This window comes from Neovison vison, chromosome 2 (genome assembly GCF_020171115.1).
Source record: "Neovison vison isolate M4711 chromosome 2, ASM_NN_V1, whole genome shotgun sequence".
NCBI classification, from domain to species: domain Eukaryota; kingdom Metazoa; phylum Chordata; class Mammalia; order Carnivora; family Mustelidae; genus Neogale; species Neogale vison.
The window spans coordinates 38,555,278-38,574,688 of record NC_058092.1 but is presented as its reverse complement, the minus strand read 5'-3'; the positions used below and the strand labels follow the sequence as shown (position 1 = coordinate 38,574,688).

The 19,411-nt window shown below is 46.5% G+C and overlaps 1 protein-coding gene across 5 annotated transcripts in view; it reads left to right on the top strand.

The window, feature by feature from the left end:
• Positions 1-19,411, top strand: part of LOC122899951 (BEN domain-containing protein 5) — a 1,721,330-nt gene that overhangs the window by 1,478,071 nt on the left and 223,848 nt on the right. The window contains exons 1-3 of one of the 5 annotated variants that reach the window (XM_044238197.1): positions 11,354-13,465; positions 13,731-13,864; positions 16,036-16,420. The exons of 3 other annotated variants lie outside the window; for them this stretch is intronic. In XM_044238197.1, coding sequence (XP_044094132.1) covers positions 13,760-13,864; positions 16,036-16,420 — 490 coding nt within the window. In that variant the 5' untranslated portion in view covers positions 11,354-13,465; positions 13,731-13,759. Of the gene's footprint in view, positions 1-11,353; positions 13,466-13,730; positions 13,865-16,035; positions 16,421-19,411 lie in introns of those variants that run through there. One more of the 5 variants, XM_044238195.1, reaches the window with a different exon arrangement.

Sequence of the window (19,411 nt, the reverse complement as noted above, 5' to 3'; positions counted from 1 at the left end):
GGAGAGGAGGAAGCCATGTATGTCAGAAGGAGTCAGTGGTATGTATGTGATTTGGTGTGTAATGACTGTTTCCCACCATTAGAGATTGTCCATTCATTCATTTATTCATTCAGCAAACATGAACATGGCTTGGCTCTTCAAGCGCCGCAGAGAGGCTGCGAGGCAGTGGCGGTCCTCACTGACACTGATTTTGAAAAAAGAAGGAAGTTCTCATAAGTAAGACATGTAGTTCTTGGTCTGAGAACCATGAATCTTGAATCTATGGACTTTTCATCCTCCAAGTTGGAATGTTGATAAATCTCTAGGGTTATTAAAAACAACACAAAAAATCTAGGCAACATCTGGAAGTTGGCAGAGCAGATCCAGAGAAGAACCATGGCGCCAGTTTGAGCAAAGTGATTTGAAAAATGCTCTCCCCCACCTCCTCACTACTTTTTTGGGAGGAGACGGGGTGGGGGGGTGGGGGCAGTGATGGGGGAACCAACTTGAGGTTGGCTAGACCACATTTCAAATTCCAATCAGCTGGTTAATTTTTAAATTGGCGCTGCTGCTCTGGCTGCAGATCTGGCTGGAAGGGCCAGGGTGGGTTTGGGGATTCATTTACCCTGAGAGAACTCTCCTATGTGTCTTAAAACTCCATCTTGACTTGAATGTGGCGGCTCTGAGAATTGCTGGCAGTCACTTCCTCTTAAAGAGCTGTCTTCTGGCATCTCCCAGCTATAAATACCACCGTGTTGTGGCATCAGACGGGAGGAGGTGAGCTCTCCAGGGGGAGGTAGAGATGGCTTTGGGTTAGTGAATTAACCACAAGTAGTTGATCCCTCTCTGGCACCAATGGCCTGGGTTCAAGGGGCAGTTTTCGGGCTACTTCATGGCTGTTGGTGCGAAGTTGGTACTTTACTGAGTATTGCCTAGGCCAACCCAGAGCTGTCTTCAAGTGGACGTCTTCTTGAATCCAGAAAATGTCAAAGCCAGCTGCTGTGAGACATGGTGGTTTATGCCATAGTTTCATGTGTGTCAGACCCCATGGGATAGCTCTCTTCTCAACAAAGGGTGATTTCAGTCCAAGGGAAAAAGAAACAAACCCACCTTTATTGATAGTTTCACTATGAGCCTGTGCGTTGTCCCTGCTCGTCCTCCCTGGAACCCTGTTGGTAGAGATTGCTGTTGATCCCTGAGGACACTGAGGCTCAGAGACTGACCTGCTAATAAATGGCAAAGCTAGCCTCAGAACACAGGCCCTGCTTGGCACTGTCCTTCATAAAGTAGCTGATGTTCCTGTTAGCCACACAGCATGCATGCAAGAAATGAACATGAAGCTTGGGGCTCAAGGCAAGTTTTTGAGCCAGTGGACAGTTTTCATTTCTGAGTTCTTAAGCTCATTCTGCTCTTCCTCTTCCTGTCTTACCAGCATCCCTCCTATAGAGCGCACACACACTACCTTGCCCTCTCCTCCTTCAGTTGTCATTTTCCTGAGGAAATCTCCAAGGAGCTCCCATCCTCCACAGGAGAACCACATATCTCAAGACTTGGTTGACCTTTGGTCTCTCCTTGCTCATTGTCCTTTATTTGCCAAACAGGTTGTGAAAATGAGAGCTATACATGTGGAGAGCTCACCATTATCTAACTGCAGTTTGGCCTGCTACTGGGGCTCTTGGTATTGAATTTGGTGGTTTCTGCAGGGCAAACACTGGCTCTCTAGGCTCAGAGTCTTACAATACCACAACATTCTGTCCAAGCACCTGTGCTCTGTTATTATTATTTGGGTGTGCTAAATTCCTTTTGTTCTCAAATACCCCTTTACTACTTCCTGTATGTCAGGCCCAGTGCTGTAGTAAGCCAAAGCACCAGTGCACCAGGACATCGGAGGTGCTGGCTCTGAATGACAGCATGACCTGGAGCCACAGAGTTCAGTTCTCAGGCACTGCAGAATATAGGTTTTTGTCAGGGGCAGACTGATGAAGAAGAAATGGGCATTATCCTCAAGGAATATGTAGTCTTAGGACTTGACATGAGTGCTAACTAGAGGTAGAAGCCAGGCACTGGTGGGGAAGGGGCAAAGGTGGGGGCAGAGAAAGGGCCGATTCTAGGTGCGCTGTCCAGATTCTTCTTTAAGCCTTCCCTTTCCAGCTCCACTCCCACTGCCTGCATTCAGGCCTGTAGCAGCAGTGCAAGGACCCTCTAATTGCTCACCTTGTCTCCAGCCTCTTTTCTAAGTTGCTATCCAAATAATCTTCTAAAACACAGTCTTGGGTCAATTCGCCTCTCTCCTTAGAAACTTCTATAGCTCCCTGTTGCCTCTAAGTTAAAACGTCAGCTTCTCTGCCTGGCATTTGTAGTGGCCCCAGCCCCACACTACTTCTCCAGCTTCGCCCACTGTTCTCACTTTCCCTAGACCTGTGGTATTTCATTCCCTCTTGAGAAAATACCCGCACACACTCTTTTGAACCAACCAAGATGGATTAATCATTGTCTGACATGGGGCCCCTGCCCATGGCTTCCAGTGGGGAAGGCTAACATGTGACATGTTTGTGGTCCAGCGAGCTGAGGCCTGTGATAGAGGAGGGGACAAAATATACTGGAAGCCCCCCACCCCCAACCCCGCAAGCCTCAAGGGGGTTCCCTGCCCTACCCTCTGCCCCCAGAGGGGACACTCTCTCCTCAGAGCTCTCCCTTTACTCTGCTTGTCCCTTGTTTATGGATCTTAGCATTTTGTGTTTTGCTTCAGTTAGTCATGAATATGCGTATCTTCCTTAGCAGCCAGTGATCTCCTCTAGGACAGGGCCCTGCCTTCCTTGTCTCTGCATCTGCAGTGCCCAGCACATGGTCCACACCAGCCAGCCTGTGCCGAACTCATGAACTTTGGGAAGACAGGTGTATTTATTATGTTTGGGAAGCGGAAGTCGGGAAGGACAGGAACCTCTGTAGCAGCAACTTGTTTTTCAGAGCAGAAACCTGCAGTGGGATTTTGAGGTTTCATTCAGTGTTGTTCATCTGGAAAAAGTCAACATTCTTTATCACTGCCTTGACTAGAAAAACCCCACACTTGGGGGAAATAGCTTCCAAAGCCACGTTCTTCTTGCTTTGGTAATTTTAGCTCATTCAGGGCTCAGGTCCCAGCTTGGCATTGTCAGTCCAAATAGATCACTTGCTCCAGAAATGCTTTGGAACTTCTACAAAGTTAGCAGCGAAGCAGGGGACTAGCCGATTTCATATGCAAAGATTGTTGCATGTCATCAGTGAGAGACTGCCAACAAAAGGATTTATTTTTTTTAAAAAAAGCGAGTGAAAACTTTTAATTTAGGTTTTGACATGTTCTGCTAATACACATTGGAGCAAAGATTGGAACTTGCCTGCTGTCATCTGTTGCCGATTCCACTGAAATGTTAACCATTGCAGGCTTAGTCTGATGTGATTTCTCTTGTTCAAGAACCACATACTCCTTACAACGAAATGGGACATGCTACAGAGTACTTCAGAGTTCTAGCTCACAGGATGAAAGAAAAAATTGCCCAGGCAAGCTGAGGTCATACTCTTTTGTGTAATGTTCTGGTATTCAAGAACACACTATTTTTTGTTTTTAAAAACACACCAGAAAAATAAATAAATAAATAAATAAAAGTACACCAGAAAAGTGGAGTTCATGTTTAGATCTTTGACTCCAGGATGAGTTCTCTTTCCACTTTGTCTACCTGCTTTGTGTTATAAGCTCCTTCAAGAGAAAGATGTGTGTACTCTTCATTTTAAAATGCTTACCAGAAGAGCGTACATGCCCTGAAGAGGTTTTCTCTGATTTATTTAAGTTTTGTGGGTATTGAGTTCTGCGAGGTGGACAGACATATGCTGAAGGGAAGTGCAGAGGAATGGGCATTGTTTTTTGCTTTCTAGCACTAATTTGTTAAATATTTATGAAGTACTCATCAGGTTCCAGGTTCAGTGCTAGGAATCTCTGTATACTTTGTCGCATCCCCATGAAGAGGGCTACTCATCTGACTTGGGAGAAGCAGGCTCTTCCTATTGAGCAGGAACTATAGGTGCCAGGCAATGGGCTGCATCTTCCCACATGGTCAGGGCTTGCGGAGAAGTGTGGGTTGGTTCATTCAGGAAGCGGGACGCCTAAAGTAAGGTGGCAGTGGTCATGATGGGTCTGAGATGGACTAAGAAAGGAGGATCCATGGAACTTGGCCACTGCCTGGTTGTGGTGAGAATGATGTGGTGATCTGGCCTCTCTTCCCTCCATGGGGAGCACTAGAAGAGCAGTTGGTTGGAAGAGGAGGTGATGAGGTTAGCTTGAGACAGGTTGAATCTTAGGGGCCCATGGGACAGCTGGGGGGACGCTCCTGGAGAGCAGTCAGGCACGTGGTCAAGGTTCAGGGCAGCACTCTGAAACTGGGCTGAAGATCCCAGTGTGGAATCCTCACCACAGGACTGGTGAGGTCACAGCGGGAGAGGGTGCAGAGTAAAGAATGAGACAAGGCAGAACTGTTCAGAACATCAGCTTTTAAGGGCACAGCTGAAGAGGAAGAGCCCAAAAAAGGTGACTGGGAAGAAATGACCAGAGACGGATGGAGAGAGAATCGAGTGATAAGCAGGGCAGATGGGTGTCTTGAAAAATCAAGCTAAGAGAGAGGTCCTTGGATCCCAGATCTAGGCTTGTTTTTGTTTCTCTTAACTACATACAACTGCTTCTTCCTCTGAGCTTTTGGTTAGACATAGAATAAGGCAGCTAAATATATACGGAAGTGAAGAAAAGATTTGCATGGCATGATATTTTGGTAGTGTTCAGTGTCTGAGTTTTGCTCCCAGTGGAGGAAGGATCAGTCCTTTTCTTGGGGGTCCAGAAAGCAGAGTTGGATACAAAGAGTGGAATTCATAGGGATTGGTGGGAGCAACATGGTAATAGCAGAGAGAGCAGATGAACAATTGGAAGGTCTTCCAGCCTCATGATGAGCTCATGATCACTGGAGGTGGTAAGCACATCAAGAATATTCTGGAATGGAATCCTGCCCTATGGGAGAATTTGGTTAGGTGACCTCTAGGTCAGTTCCTTAAATGTTAAGGCGGAAGTATTAGAGAACTGAAAGAAAATGGGCTCTGAAGTCAGACAGTCTGGGTTCCAGTGGTAACTCTGTTACTTAGAAGTGATGTGAGATTAATTCACCTCTCTCAGTCTCTGGTGCTCATGTGTGATGTAGAGATGGTAATTCGCTGCTTGCCCACTGTGTTACTTAGCTAGGGAATACAGAAAAGTGTCTGGCACATAGTAGGTATTTGCTCAATAAAGGCAGCTGTTAAGGACTGTGGCGGCTAGGAGGTCCTGGGAAGAGAATAGCTTGCGTACCACCGTTTGTGGAAAGGAGTGATTTTAGAGGAACAAGCACATGGAAGAAGCAGACAAGTTTAAAATTTAACATGTGGGTTTTAAATCCTCCTGGGGCTTGGCTTCAGCATGAAAGGCTAGTGATCCTTTGTATGTTTTGCCCGTTTGTGACCCTGTGCTGGGGCCATTTCTTACCCTCGCAAATGAGCCAGCAGGATGAAGTTCCTGGTTTTGTTCGTGCCCCAGCCCTGTGCCAAGGCCAGTGAGGCAGCAGGAGTGAGAGCGAAGAGACCTACTGAAACCCAGTTAGCAGTTTCTTCGCCTCCTTTTTTGAATGGTGTCAGGACATTTCTTGTAGTGTGCCCACCGGGGGGGATTAGGTCATCTACTCTTACTCCGCCCTGCACAGAAGAGAAAGAGACCTAGAATTCCGGATGACTGGCCCATGGTTATAGAGCTGAAGGACTGTAAGGTCTTCTCATCTAGTCCTTGTGCTTTACAGAGAAGAAAACCAAGAGGAAGAGGAGCTGACAGCCAGGGAGGCCTCGAACCAGTGTTGCCTGATTTCTTTCTGCTCTACCACATTAGGCACTCTTCTTTGTGTTGTCGTGACTGGATATAATCCTTGAAACTTGAGAATTTTGTCTGCCTTGGATTTTATAAAAACACACACCATAGGCTAGAGAACACAACGTGCATGTCTTCTTTGTGGCATGTCTGTTTTTAATGCAAACATCATAAGACTTTATAGGATTTTTGTACATAGGAAAAACTTCAAACTTGCATGTAGATATTTTTAAAACAAGACAAACCTTTGTACACATTTTATGTTTAGCTTCTCAGAATTTCATCCTGGCTAACAAACCCACACCACATTCAACTCTCTGCTTTTGGATCCTTTCCATGATCCAGCATGATTTTATGCAAAATGGGAGTCAAGACAATCCCTCTCTCATTTTTCCTGTATACTACAGATTCTTCAGGACTTTTTTCACTTTTGAAGATGGACTTTCTTCACATTTTCTGTCCACCTGCCTATTTTCTAAAACGCTATTTGCTTATTACTCTGCCTCCATTAATGGGATGTTTCTCTCTCTCTCAGGTTAATAACAGATACCAGGTTCTTCAATATTTCGGAAGAGTAGCTTCTACCAGATTTTACGACTTTGAATCAGGACTCTGGGGATTATTTAGAGCTTGGGGGACTTGATAAGCTTGTAGTTCAGGAGTCTGCCATCTCTTCATACTGGTACAGTGCTCAGCTCAGTTTGGGAATTTATCATGGCATTTTTTGGGGTGTAAGCAAGGTCTTAGGAGAAAGGCAGTCACTTTGGAAGTTATATTGACACACTCATCATTTTATATGTGCCTTTTAGTTCAGTTGAGGAAGTTTTAGCAACTTGGTCATTTTTCTGTTGTTCTTCCTATAGGATGATTACATGATAGGAACGGGGCCCAAGTGTCATGCAGACCTGATTTGAGATGCTCTCTCTGCTATATAATAGCTTGATGTCTTTGGCAAGCCATCTCACTTCTTTGAGCCTCAATTTCTGCTAAGTGGAGCCATGATGGGGATTAAATGTAGAGATGTCTGTAAAGAATTTGGCGTGGGCCCTGGCACGTAGTAGGTGCTTACTCAGTATTTGTTGCATGGATGGATGCAATTAGCTGATATCACAGCAGCTGGAAAGGAGGAGGAAATAGTTGATGTCCAAATCCTTGGTGGTTTTTTTTTTCCCCTTGAAAATTAGAAAGTCAGAATCAGTAAAGATTGTCTCTTCAGAGGCTACATATTCGTTTATAGGAGAACTGATTATTTAGTCTTCAGCTTGGAACAGTTTAAAAGCAGGTTGACTAGAGAGTTTTCCTTGTCTGTCTGAGTCCACTGCTAGTTTCTTACATGGTTTCCTGGAATTCCAAGCCAGAAGCACACTCCAAAGCTACATTAAAATGCTACATGAAGTTATTTGCTGTCCTAGATGATCCACACCACTGTTCACCTTCATTAATGTGACCAGTCAAGAGTTATAGCTTCTTGTCACCCGGTGTTCAGTCTCCTCCTCACACCTCATCCGTCTTGCTTGCCAGTGCCACATTAATCTTCCCCAAACATCTCTTTTATCACGTCTCCATCTGTGGCAGGTACCTGCAGTGGTTCTCTTTGCCGGGGGATAAAAGCCGAGCACAGGACCCACAGGGACGGACTGAGAGGAGATCTTCATTGAACGCCTATGACCAGCAAGGCTCTGTGCTGGGTGTTTTACATGCACCATCTTTTGGAAAACACTTTATCATTTCCATGTTACGGATAATGAACCTGAGACCCAGACGGGTTAAGTAGCTTGCCCAAGTTCCCAAAGTTAGTAGGCGTAAGAGCCGGAATTTCAAACAAGGACCACCTCATTCAAAGGACTGTGTTGCTTTTAGTAGATCTTGGACCTCCCTGTCCCAGCGATTTCTTTCCCATTGGATGATGACAGTAATTGTTCGTAAATCTTCTGTGGACTAGATGTAGATGTGAGGTATCATCTTCAATCAGGATTAGGGTCAGGAAGGCCTAGAGACTGGAGGTTTGCCCCACGTGAGCCAGCCTCTCTCAGGAAGTCAAACCTTGCATTCTGGTTGGGGTCCTTAGTACATACTGGGTTGGAAGGGTCCAAAAGACAAGGGACACTTAGTATTGTGTTCAACTCAAAACAGAGCCCAGTAAATGTGCACTGCCTGAAGAAAAGGATGAACAGAGGCCCCGGGTCGTCTTGAGCCCTTATCCCTAGAGCAAGATGGAGACTAATGTGCGTTACCACAGATGGAGACTAATGTGCGTTACCACAGAACCCAAACTAGTTAGCTCTCAGGAGCCTCAAGATCCTCCCCAGCCAAGTATCCAGATCAGGAGGCATAGGATTGGAGGGACCATCTGCTTCTGCTCCTTTCTGGAACTCACTCTTGTCATTTCAGAACCTCCTGTACTGCTGAGTCTACCTTTTCAAGGAATTCATCCAAGCCCCAAGGCCCGGCTACAACCTGTTTCTGTTATGCCTGGCGATGGTCACTGCTTTCTGGGGACTTCCTGAGGACAGAGGCATCTGGAAGGAGAGTGGGAGTAAAGTGGTCTTCTGCTTTGATCTCTGGACTGGGGAATTTGGATGTTTTCATCCTTACCCATCCTTCATTCATTCAGCATTTATTCTGGCTCTTCCATGTTGTAGGCCTCTTTTTAGAGAGGATAAACATGGGCTTAGGAGGTAGAGAGACCTAGATCAAATTCTGGCTCTGAACCTTCCCATCTGGGTGGTTTGGGGCCTTTGAGTCTCATTTCTTTTTTAGTGGGGAAAAAAGGTGTGGCTAATACTACGTAATTTCAGGGTTGTTGTGAAGTGTAGTAATAAGCAAAGAGCCTTATGATGGAACCTGATAGGTAGTAGACATTCTTCAAGTGGTAGCCTGTTTTTTAGTTGAAGTATAGTAACATAAAATTCACTGTTTTAACCATTTTAAAATATGTACAAATCAGTGGTTCTTAGTATATTTGCTGTGTTCTGTAACCATCTTCACTGTCCAATTCCAGAACATTTTCATCACACACACATACACACACAGAAAATCTGGGACCCACTGAGCGGCCATTTGTCATTGCCTCTCTCCCCAGGACTCCTGGCACACATTAATCTGCTTCCTGCTCTATGGATTTGCCTCTTCTGGCATACCACACACATGGAATCAGACAACATGTGGACTTGTATCTTATCTGGTTTTTTTCACTTAGCATAATGCTTTTAGGATTCATCATGTTGTAGCATCTACCATACTTCATTTATTTTTATGGCTGCATAATATTCCATTGCATGGCTAGACCACATTTTTTTTATCCATTCATCAACTGATAAGCAATTGAGTTGTTTCCACCTTTTACCTATCATGAAGACTGTTGCTGTGAACATTCATGTACAAGTTTTTGTAGATATGTTTTCATCTTTCTTATGTGTATACCTGGAAGTGGAATGCTGGGTCATATGATAATTTTATATTTAACATTTTGAGGAATTGTCAACGGCTGCCCCATTTTATATGCCCACCAGGAATGAATGAGGGTTCCAGTTTTTCTATATCCTCCCAACGTTTGTTGCATTTTCTTCTCTGTCCCTTCTTTTTTTTTTTTTTTTTTTTTTTACTATGGCCATCTTCTTGCAAAGTGGTATCTCATTATGTTTTTGATTTGCCTTTCCCTAATGACTGGTGATTATGAGCATCTTTTCTTATGCTATTGGTGTAGCCTCATTTTTATTATTCTTGCATTAAACATTTTTGTTGGATGAGTCCCTATTGTATGGCCAGGCCTAGGATATGGGCCCAGTGCTGAGGTTATTCACACTCCATTGGGGAAGGTAGAACTCAAACCTGATGACTGCAACGTGGTAAGAAAAGAGGCTACAGAGAGGTATGTACCATGTGTACGGAGGCCTTGGAGGAAGAAGGAGGAGAGAAATGGAGGTTGAGTGGAGTTTGTCAAGCAGACAGGAAAGATTGGGGACATTCCAGTTACATGGGAGAGCATGGAACCTTGGGTATAGCTAGCTGGTGGGGACGGGGCCTCCTGCTGTCAGGTAGGGAGTGGAGCACTGCAGGCAGGCAGTAGGGCAGGTCTCCACCTGAAAAAAAGCAAGCCGACAGCGGGCTCTGAGCCAGCAGCAGGCTCTCCTGAGCTTTGCCATCCACCATATACACAGGGCTCTGTTGCTTTCAAGGTACATCTACTCACTATTTGATTCCCACTTGAGGTACATTCTATCTCCATTTCTACAGAAAAAGAAAAATGCCACTCATTGATACTGCAAGCTTGCCTGACTTCTTGCCCCACCAAATGGCAGGACTGGACTTGGAATCCAGGTTGTCTGACTCGTAGTTTTTTCCACACCTGTTTGCCGACCTCAGTTCCTCTTCCCTCGTCATTCAAGGCTATTTATTCTCTAAGCCCCAGTTGCCTTCACTTCCTCCCTCACCTCTTTTTTCTGCCTGTAACTGAACCATGTTTTATAAGCATTCCAGTCTGAATAGTTTCCCAGCCTTCCTTTTTAAGTTTCTAGTCTTTGTCCCTTTGATGTGATCTGGATCCTTACCATCCTTATATGACTGTCCTTTGATGAGCACTGACTGCCCACGCACCATTCACTCCCATTGAGTACTTTTTTTTTTTTTTAAGATTTATTTATTTATTTATTTGACAGACAGAGATCACAAGTAGACAGAGAGGCAGGCAGAGAGAGAGAGGGAAGCAGGCTCCCTGCTGAGCAGAGAGCCCGAAATGGGACTCTATCCCAGGACCTTGAGATCATGACCCAAGCCGAAGGCAGCGGCTTAACCCACTGAGCCATCCAGGCACCCTCCCATCGAGTACTTAATAGAACTTGATACAGAAGTGGTCATCTTCCCAGAATCCTGGCAGAGTGATTGAGGCACAGATGAGGAAGCAGGATCAGAGATGTAAAGTAACTTACCCAAGATCACTCAGTAAGGAGTCTAGCTCAGATGCCGCCTCCTCTCAGAAGCCTGCCATGGTTGCACTGACCAAAGTGATCTCCCTTGGCCCTGAGATCCTATAGCAGTTACTGCCCCCTTATGCAGACTCGCCATGTGAGATCTCGACTTATCTTTTTGCTCGGTTTTTATCTTGTGCCCCCACAGTTGGGTGCTCAGGCTCCATGTTCTGGGGCCCAGGCTAGAACCTGTAAGTATAAATTATCAGTAAATGTTATGCTGAGGCGTAAGAAGAAATGCTCTAGATGCTGGTTATCAGGTCTGGGTTCTCATACTGTTCGTGGTTTTGTTTTGTTTTTTTTTTAAGATTTTATCCATTTGACAGACAGAGATCACAAGTAGGCAGAGAGGCAGGCAGAGAGAGAGGAGGAAGCAGGCTCCCCACAGAGCAGAGAGCCCGATGTGGGGCTCAATCCCAGGACGCTGGGATCATGACCTGAGCCGAAGGCAGAGGCTTTAACCCACTGAGCCACCCAGGCGCCCCACTGTTCGTGTTTTGACACTAACTTCTGTGACCTTGCGCAGTTAGTGAGCTCTGCAGAATGAGCACCCAGCCTGTGCTGCTCTCCCTACAGGCCCCTGCGTCGTTGAGTGGATGGATGAGTGGACTTCACCATCTGGAGCCTCAGTCTCCTCACCTGTATTTTGAAAGTGTTGAAGGAGATGATCTGAGGATTGTTCTCAGTGCAAATATTAGCTCATTTTGTGCATCTGAATGATTGCCTCTCTCCAGCCACCTTGAACCTGAGCCCCACAGTAGCACCACAGTTTCAGCTCAGGGAGGCAGAGCCTAGCTTGTCATTTCTAGTTTGGCATCTACATCTCAAACCTTTGCCCTTGAGTTTGTCAAACTGACAACTAGCTCGGGAGCTTTGCCCCAACACATTCAGAAGTCCTAACACCACCTTCTCATCCTCTGTATCTGTTTTTTCATATGTGAAAACACCCAGCTGCCCTGTTTGGGGATAACTTCATTTGAAGCACTTTCTTTAGCTTTTATATTTCAGCAGCTTTTTGACGTAGAGTCTACAATGATTTGTAGGAGAAGGAAGTTGCTGCTCTGTGGAAAGACCACAGTCCCTGCCGTTGTTCAGGCCTAGCTCATTGGCTGTGTTTTATAGGCATAAAAAGAACAAAAACAGGCCTTTCTTGTGAAAAACAGAACCTGAGGATTGTTCCTCCAGTTAGTGGGAAAGGCCTTTTTCACCTCTGACCAGGAGAGGGTTGTTAACAAAGACTAGTCATTTTTCCTGGGCAGGTCCCTTGCACTCTACACCCTTCTTAAGTCATTCCTTTATATATATTTTTTAAATTGTATCTTTATTCACCATATGTTTAAGGAAATAAAAATGATTCCGAGCATGTTGCTAGTGTCAGTCTTAATGTTGTGTTCGTTGAGAGCCTCATGTGTACTTGGCACTGTGCGGTGAGCTAGGTGAATTATTGCTGCTGTCCCCCCAGCTTCGTTACAGAGCACACACCTGAGCTCTGGGAGAGCCCTCACGCTTTCGTCCTCGGCCTGCCACGCAGGAGCTGAGGTTCCCACTGAGCTCTCTCCAGCACCAACAGGCTCCCTTCCTATGACTGTTTGGGAAGATGTGGCATTTGACTAGATTCGAGAATAGTTGTGTGCTTATAAGCTGCCTTCTCAGCTTTACTAACAAGTTGTGAAGAGAGAAGCCTGGCTTGGGGGAAGTGTAAGAGAGTGTTTAACACACACACATATGCATGCACACACACACACTCACACATAAAGACCCTCAGAAACTGTGTTTAACCAGCTATCTGGCCACGTGCCACATCCAGCATTGGGCAACATGCTCGAAAGTGCATTTGGGATAGAGCAGTGGGAACCTTTGAGGAATCAAAGACACAGTAATTCCCAGAATCTCAGTTCAAACCCAGAACACAAGACCCCACCCTATTTACCACAAGGGGCCAGCTCCAGGTTCAAGTTTCTACCTTTAGAACTCTGCTCTTTGAATTTTTCCTTTTGACATCTACAGCGAAAGACAGATCTGGGAGATAAACTTTGACATCTGTGCAGGAGGAAAAAAATTCTCTTTTACATTGTCTGATGTTGAGCTCAAAGAATGAGAAAGTGTATTGTATTTGTGTAGCACCTTCCAGTTCGTAGTTCAAATTGGTGTATATGGTTATCACACGTAAGCACTGGGCGAGATGCCAGACTCCTGGCTCTTCCTCAGACTCCTGCCTTGGGCAGGCCCCTTCTTTCCTCTGGGTTTGAGTTCCCTCATCTGTGAAATGAGAGAGTTGGGCCAGTTGGTCAGCAGGGCCCCTCAAACTCTGTCGTTCTGTGATTTGATTCCAGTAAAAAGGCAGTAAATGTTACCTGTTAACTCTTCTTCTGTCTGTCTTGACCTCAGCCTGTCCTGTGTCGGGACTGTGGGGAGGCCCTGCCTCCAGAAGAGCCGTCGTCCCTTTCATGCTTACTGGCACCTGAGATGGCAGAAAAACACCACATTTTCCTGAGAATTCACTTGGCTTGGAAGGATCTTGGTTGTTGAGGGATCCACAGGCTAGTTTAGACCAAATAGCAATCTAACGGCCATTCCAGTTCCAAGATTCCATGAAAGGCTACCCTTTAAGGTATGCTTGATGCAACCCCTAAGCAAAATTACTGGACATGATTTCAGTGCTTTGTACAGTGGTGCTTACAGCGTATGCCTCTGACCCTAGAGCTTGACCTGCACTGCTGCTTTTAGGAGCCTTCATGCAGGTGGGACAGGTCTTGGGTTTGTTTGCTTTTCCTTTTTAACTGGTCTGGCCTCAATCATTTGCTTGCACTTGAGGTTTTGGGTATTTTGAGCGTTTTGACTCATAATGAACCTTGTTCTCTTGATATGCATTTTAGAAGACAAATCTGACCTTGAAAACAGTGTGATGCAGAAGAAAATAAAAATCCCCAAACTTTCTCTCAATCATGTAGAAGAAGATGGGGAGGTTAAAGATTATGGGGATGAAGATTTACAGCTTAGACACATCAAGGTAACAAAATCTTTCCCTTTTTTTTTTTTCTTTTTGGAAGTTCATGGGGACATTGTCAGAGTCTTGATAGCTAAAGAGTTCCCCTCTGGCCTCTTTGCCCCATAGAAATGTTTTCTGGGGATTTTTTTCAGGTTGGGTGAGTCTTGGGACAACCAGTGTGCATTTGCCTTGCTGGCCAGCTTTCCAGGAGCCCTGAGTCATGCTGTGCCACCACGCTGCTCAACGGCCCCATCTAGGCAGTATTATCACTGCTGAGTATTTGGAACAGTGCCCTTTCCTCTGTGGCCTATAGCTCTGAGCTCCAGGAATATTAAACAGTCATTCTCGGGCAGTAGTTCAGAGCCAGTCACTATCAGATTGCCCCAAACAGCTAAGGGTAGACTCGATAGGAAGCAGAATGTGCCAGGATTACACAAAGGAGTTTGTGGACCCTGGGTTGAAAGAAAACTTTTACATGAAGTTGTATTTCCTTGATGTTCTTCCCAGTTGGTCTCCTCTAGCTTTCACTTGTAAACCCACTGCATATCTTGTTCAACAAACCAGACTTTTTTTTTCCTGTAGAATGGGTACCCCAGAGGAAGGGAGGAGAAAGAAGGCTGCCTTCTTCATTGACTGTGGTCTGATATTGGACACAAGGCCAAGGATAGCCCCAGGGCACAGTCCCAAATATGCCTCTGGGTTCAGGTGATGCATTCATTGCACCTGTGCTGTGGGCCTGGCCCTGTCCCTGGTCAAGGAGACTAGACAGACATGGTCACTGCCCTTGCTGGTCTCACAGTGTAGTGATGCAGACAGTATCTCAAGTGATCAGTACAATTTTAGCGGATAAGTTCATCTAAACTAGCAGCAACTTATCCCGATGGATAAAATTATAGGATAGGATTTTTGTCATGTAACTCAATCACAGCACCATGTTGTTTTTGTTTTGTTTTGTTTTGTTTTGTTTTTTCATTAAACACCCAGAAATTTATGGAGAGGTTAAGGCAGGCTTGACCTGACGCACTTAGTTTGTCTGGAATCCGCTGTCCTTAGTTGTCTGCAGCCTCCCAGAAATGCCCCAGTCGGGAGAGCGCCTGGCCCTCCTACCCCGAGTGAGGAATTCAGTTGGTCCTGTAACTCCCACTCCCCCACAATGGAAGCTTTGTCTACTTGAGCTGAAATTTCCTCGGGCAGCTGAAACCCCAGCCCCTAGATAGTCCTGGATAATTTTCTTCTCAATGAACTATGCTCTGTATATCCACTGTCTTGCTGAGCTTCATCTTGGCGAGAGTCCGAGGAGAGGCTGGCAGATGTGGGGGAGGGGGCCTCATACTGGAAGCGGGGCTTTAGGTTCTGGATCTGCTCTGTCTGCAAGCTCACCATGTGAGCCCAAGCGTGGTCCTTCCCCTCTCGGAGCCTCAGTGTCCTCACCTGGAAAATGAGGGAGTTAAACTGAAGGAACTTGCAGTTCCAGCATTCTTTGAACTTTGCAGTTAAGTAAACATTTATCAAGCCCCTGCCAAGTGCCAGTTCTGAGTAGGCAGTGGAGAAACAGAGAAAATAAGACACGGCTCCTGCCCTCGATTAGAACAGATTAGAGTTCTTAGCGTCCTTCCCAATGAAAGCATTCTTGAGGAAAATGTTACTGGTGGAATGCCCTTTGGTTTCTGTGTGTTGGGGGCGGGGGAGGTGGGCGTTTTGTTTTGTCTTGGGGTGTTTTGCCTTTTATGTTTCTGTTGTTGAAGAGATTTGAGTGTGGACTCCCCTGGGATGGTTTGGCCTGGCCCGATTTCTCATAGATTCTCCACTGATAAACATCGAACACCCCTGTGAGCGAGTCACGGCCTAGGCCCTGGGGGTGGGGTGGGGGCTGGAGTTGGCAAGGGTGGGCATGGTGGACTATGCTCCCCAGAGGCAGAGCCATAGAAGGGATAGAGCACCAGCCTGGGAAACCAGAGTCCCGGCTCTGTCACCAACCTACTGTGTGACCTTAGGCAAGACCCTTCCCCACCTCGAATCTCCGTTTCCCCGTTTGTAAAATGAAAGGCTTTGACTGAGTGTTTGCACAGGTTTCTCCAGGCACTGATGTTCTGTGGTTCTGTGATTCTAGGATTGTCTGGGGAAATATTGAGCCGCAGTCCAAGAAACTCCCAGCTGCCCTTGCCTGAACTGATTCTCGTTGTCCTACACAGAGACCCGAGGGGCGGAAGCCGAGCGAAGCAGCGCATAAGAGCATTGAGGCCGTGGTGGCCCGGCTGGAGAAGCAGAACGGCCTGAGCCTGGGCCACAGCACGTGTCCGGAGGAGGTCTTCGTGGAGGCCTCGCCGGGCATGGAGGACATGGACAGTCTGGAGGATGCCGTCGTGCCCCGGGCTCTGTATGAGGAGCTGCTGCGCAACTACCAGCAGCAGCAGGAGGAGATGCGCCACCTCCAGCAGGAGCTGGAGCGGACTCGGAGGCAGCTGGTCCAGCAGGCCAAGAAGCTCAAGGAGTACGGGGCGCTCGTGTCGGAAATGAAGGAGCTCCGGGACCTCAACCGGAGGCTCCAGGACGTGCTGCTCCTGAGGCTTGGCAGTGGTGAGTGCCCCGGCAGGCCACCTACCACTCCACATGGCGGGGGGCGGGGGGAGGCTTGGTGCAGCTCTTCTCCAGGGAGGGCATGAGGGACACCAGGGCCAAGTACCCTCGAGGCTAGTGAAGGGCAGACACTTCGCTCAGCAGTCCCCCAAGGTAGAGCCGCCCCCCTCTGGCAGGGAGTCTGACAGGAGCTTCTGAGGGCAGTGGCCTTAGCTACCTGGAACCCGGTAGGGAACATGGAGAAGTGTGGCGCAGAGAACCGGGGCCACCACTCATTCCTGCACTTGTTCAGCAAGAGGCGGTCGCAGGGGTTGAAGGAAACCTCTCCAGGGCAGTTTCAGGAAGGTGAAGAGAACTACATATGGTCCTAAAAAAGTATAGTTAAGTCAGAAAGCGATAAATGCCACAAGGGGCATGAGGATAAAATGAGAGAGTTCAGAGTTTGGAGAGGTTGTTTGTAACTGAGGGAGACGTCAGGAAGGAGGTGGTCCTTGAAGCAGGCCTTGGAGGTTGGGGATATCTCAAGGCCGGAGAGGAGGCAGAGGGCAGCAGCCCCTGAGGGTGGGAGAGTGCCCCGAGCCTGCTGAGAAGAGATATTGCACGTGTACTTTGAGGACAGGGGTCGAAGACCTTGAAAACCAGGCCAGCTGGAACGTTGGACTTGTTTGGGAAGGAATGAAAAACACTAAAGAGCTTTTGAGCAAGAGGCACATGACCTTAGGAGGATTAACATAAAGATGTAGAAAACTCCTTTGGTTTCCTCGTAGAAGAACTTAAGAGGCTCTTAACGCTGCAAGCGATATTAACAAACCAGGTTTTTGGGTTTTCTCATATAATGTGGTTTGGAAGCAGGAATCAGGAAATTTGAAAGGCAGCAGCCTGGACAGCAGGGGGAAATGACTGCCTCGCAGAGAGAACAAGAAAGAAACACTCTCAGAACACAAGCCTCCAGAATTGTAAAAGATAGAGGCCAGTCACTATTGCGTAAACCAGTGTAACAGGGTTCACAGCCACCACATCCCCAGAGGACAATCGTTACTAAGCCTGTGCCAGTGGTTTTTTTGCTTAAAAATGGGAGCAATCTAGTCTAGAAACACGCAAGTTCTATTCCCAAAGTTTGAATCAAATATAATTTTGCACTCAAGAAGGAAGGTTTCTGTTATCAGATAATAGATTTCTATGTAAAGCCTCATTCATTCTGCTTTGATGTTTAGGTAGATGAGCTCTTACCCTACCTCACTTATATTCATAGCTGTCTTTTATATCTTAGAGTGGGCCCCGGAGACAGTGTCTCAGTAGATCTTCAGAATGGCTCAGGTAGTCAGCTGAGAGGTTTTCCATGCCTTTGGCACAGAGAAGGAAACTGAGGTTGGGACTTACCCAGAGCCACTGGGGAGGCAGAGACAGAACTCACATCAGACCAAGTCCCCTTATAATCTAGGCCAGTGGTTTCCCCACTTTCTGACTTGGCCTTGGTCTTGGCCCTTCTCCCAGGTCATAGCCTGTAGAGGTGTGAAGTGGCAGTAAAGGTCACATGTGGTAGGCAACCTGAAGAGTTATTAAAATTCTACCTTGAAATAAAAATCTTAAAAAAAAGAAGCCCTAACTGCAAAATTTCACAGAAGCTATGTTGGTCTCAGAGTTGGGATGGGGGATAGGGAGAGAATTGAAATTTTCAGAAAGAAGAAGTGTTTCCTGGTCTTCAAATGAGTAATTTTTATTTTCACTGCACCTTGTATGCTACACCTTTTGTAAAATTCTTGTGGGGAAAAAGCACACTAACAGCAAAAACTCCCCATACCATTGTCTCAACTCCTGAGGAAACTGCTTGCTTTGTGATCATGAACTGGGCTTAAACTCCAGAAACCACTCCTGGACCTCTGGGGCAATAAGACACTGCATTTTGCATCATTACGTGCCTCTTTAGTCATAAAAACAGACTAACTTGACTTCAGCCATAGTTTCAGTGTCTTGAATTTCCTAGGCTCTCCTACCCCACAGGCCTTGATTGCCATCATGAGGACCAGTGGTGGGCTCTTCCCTGCTCAGTCACCATTGTCTTCATAGTGGATGGGCTGAATGGAAGTCAGCTCAGGCCGCCATTGTGTGTGGAGCACCCACGACTATGGGCAGGGGGCCGTGGGCATCCTAGAACACTACACTCACCATCCCTGACCTGTGAGAGCTTAAAGTCTGTTGATTAGCACTCGTTGATTGGAGAATGATAATGTGCCAAGTTCTAAGACAAATCCATAAGAAAATAACAGAAGGGTTTCTACCCTGAGGGGAATTTGTATGTTTTCACAGACATAGTCTAGTCTTCGGAATCAGCCAAGCCTGGATTCAGCTTCCCTACTTCCCAACTCTGGCTTTGGGAACTTTCTTTCCTCCCTTTCTTCCTTGTTTCCTTTCCTCCTTCCCTCTGTTCTTCCAGTTATTCACTGGTCTTCTGCTATGTGCTAGGCATTTTGCCTAGTGGTGAGAGGTTGATATGTTTAAGATATAGCCCTTGCCCTCTGCCCTTCAAGAGGTCAGAGTTCGATGAAGGAGATAGCCACTGACACAACTAGTGACCGCACAAGGCATAAATGTTACCAGAAGGACAAAAGCACGTGGGGCTGTGGGACTGCAGAAGAGGGGCATCCACCAAATTTGGGGGGACTGGAGAAGAAAGACTTCCTGAAGGAGATGACATCTAAGCTGGAACCTGAAGGGTGAATGTTTGTTACTCAGACCTGAGTGAGTACATGGGGAGAGTGAGGAGCGATTGAGGCAGAGAGCACCTCTCTGACCCTTGGTGTTCTCATCTGTCAAGTGGAAATAATAATACCCCTCATAGCATGGTGCCTGGCATTCTGGTTGGTGCCCACTTAACTATCAGCTTTTTTTTCACGCCATTTAGCGGCAGGGGCCCAGTTTGGTTTTTAACTCTGTCCTCCTAACCATAATTGACTGTAAAACCTTGGGTAGGTTAACTAACTTCCATGTCTG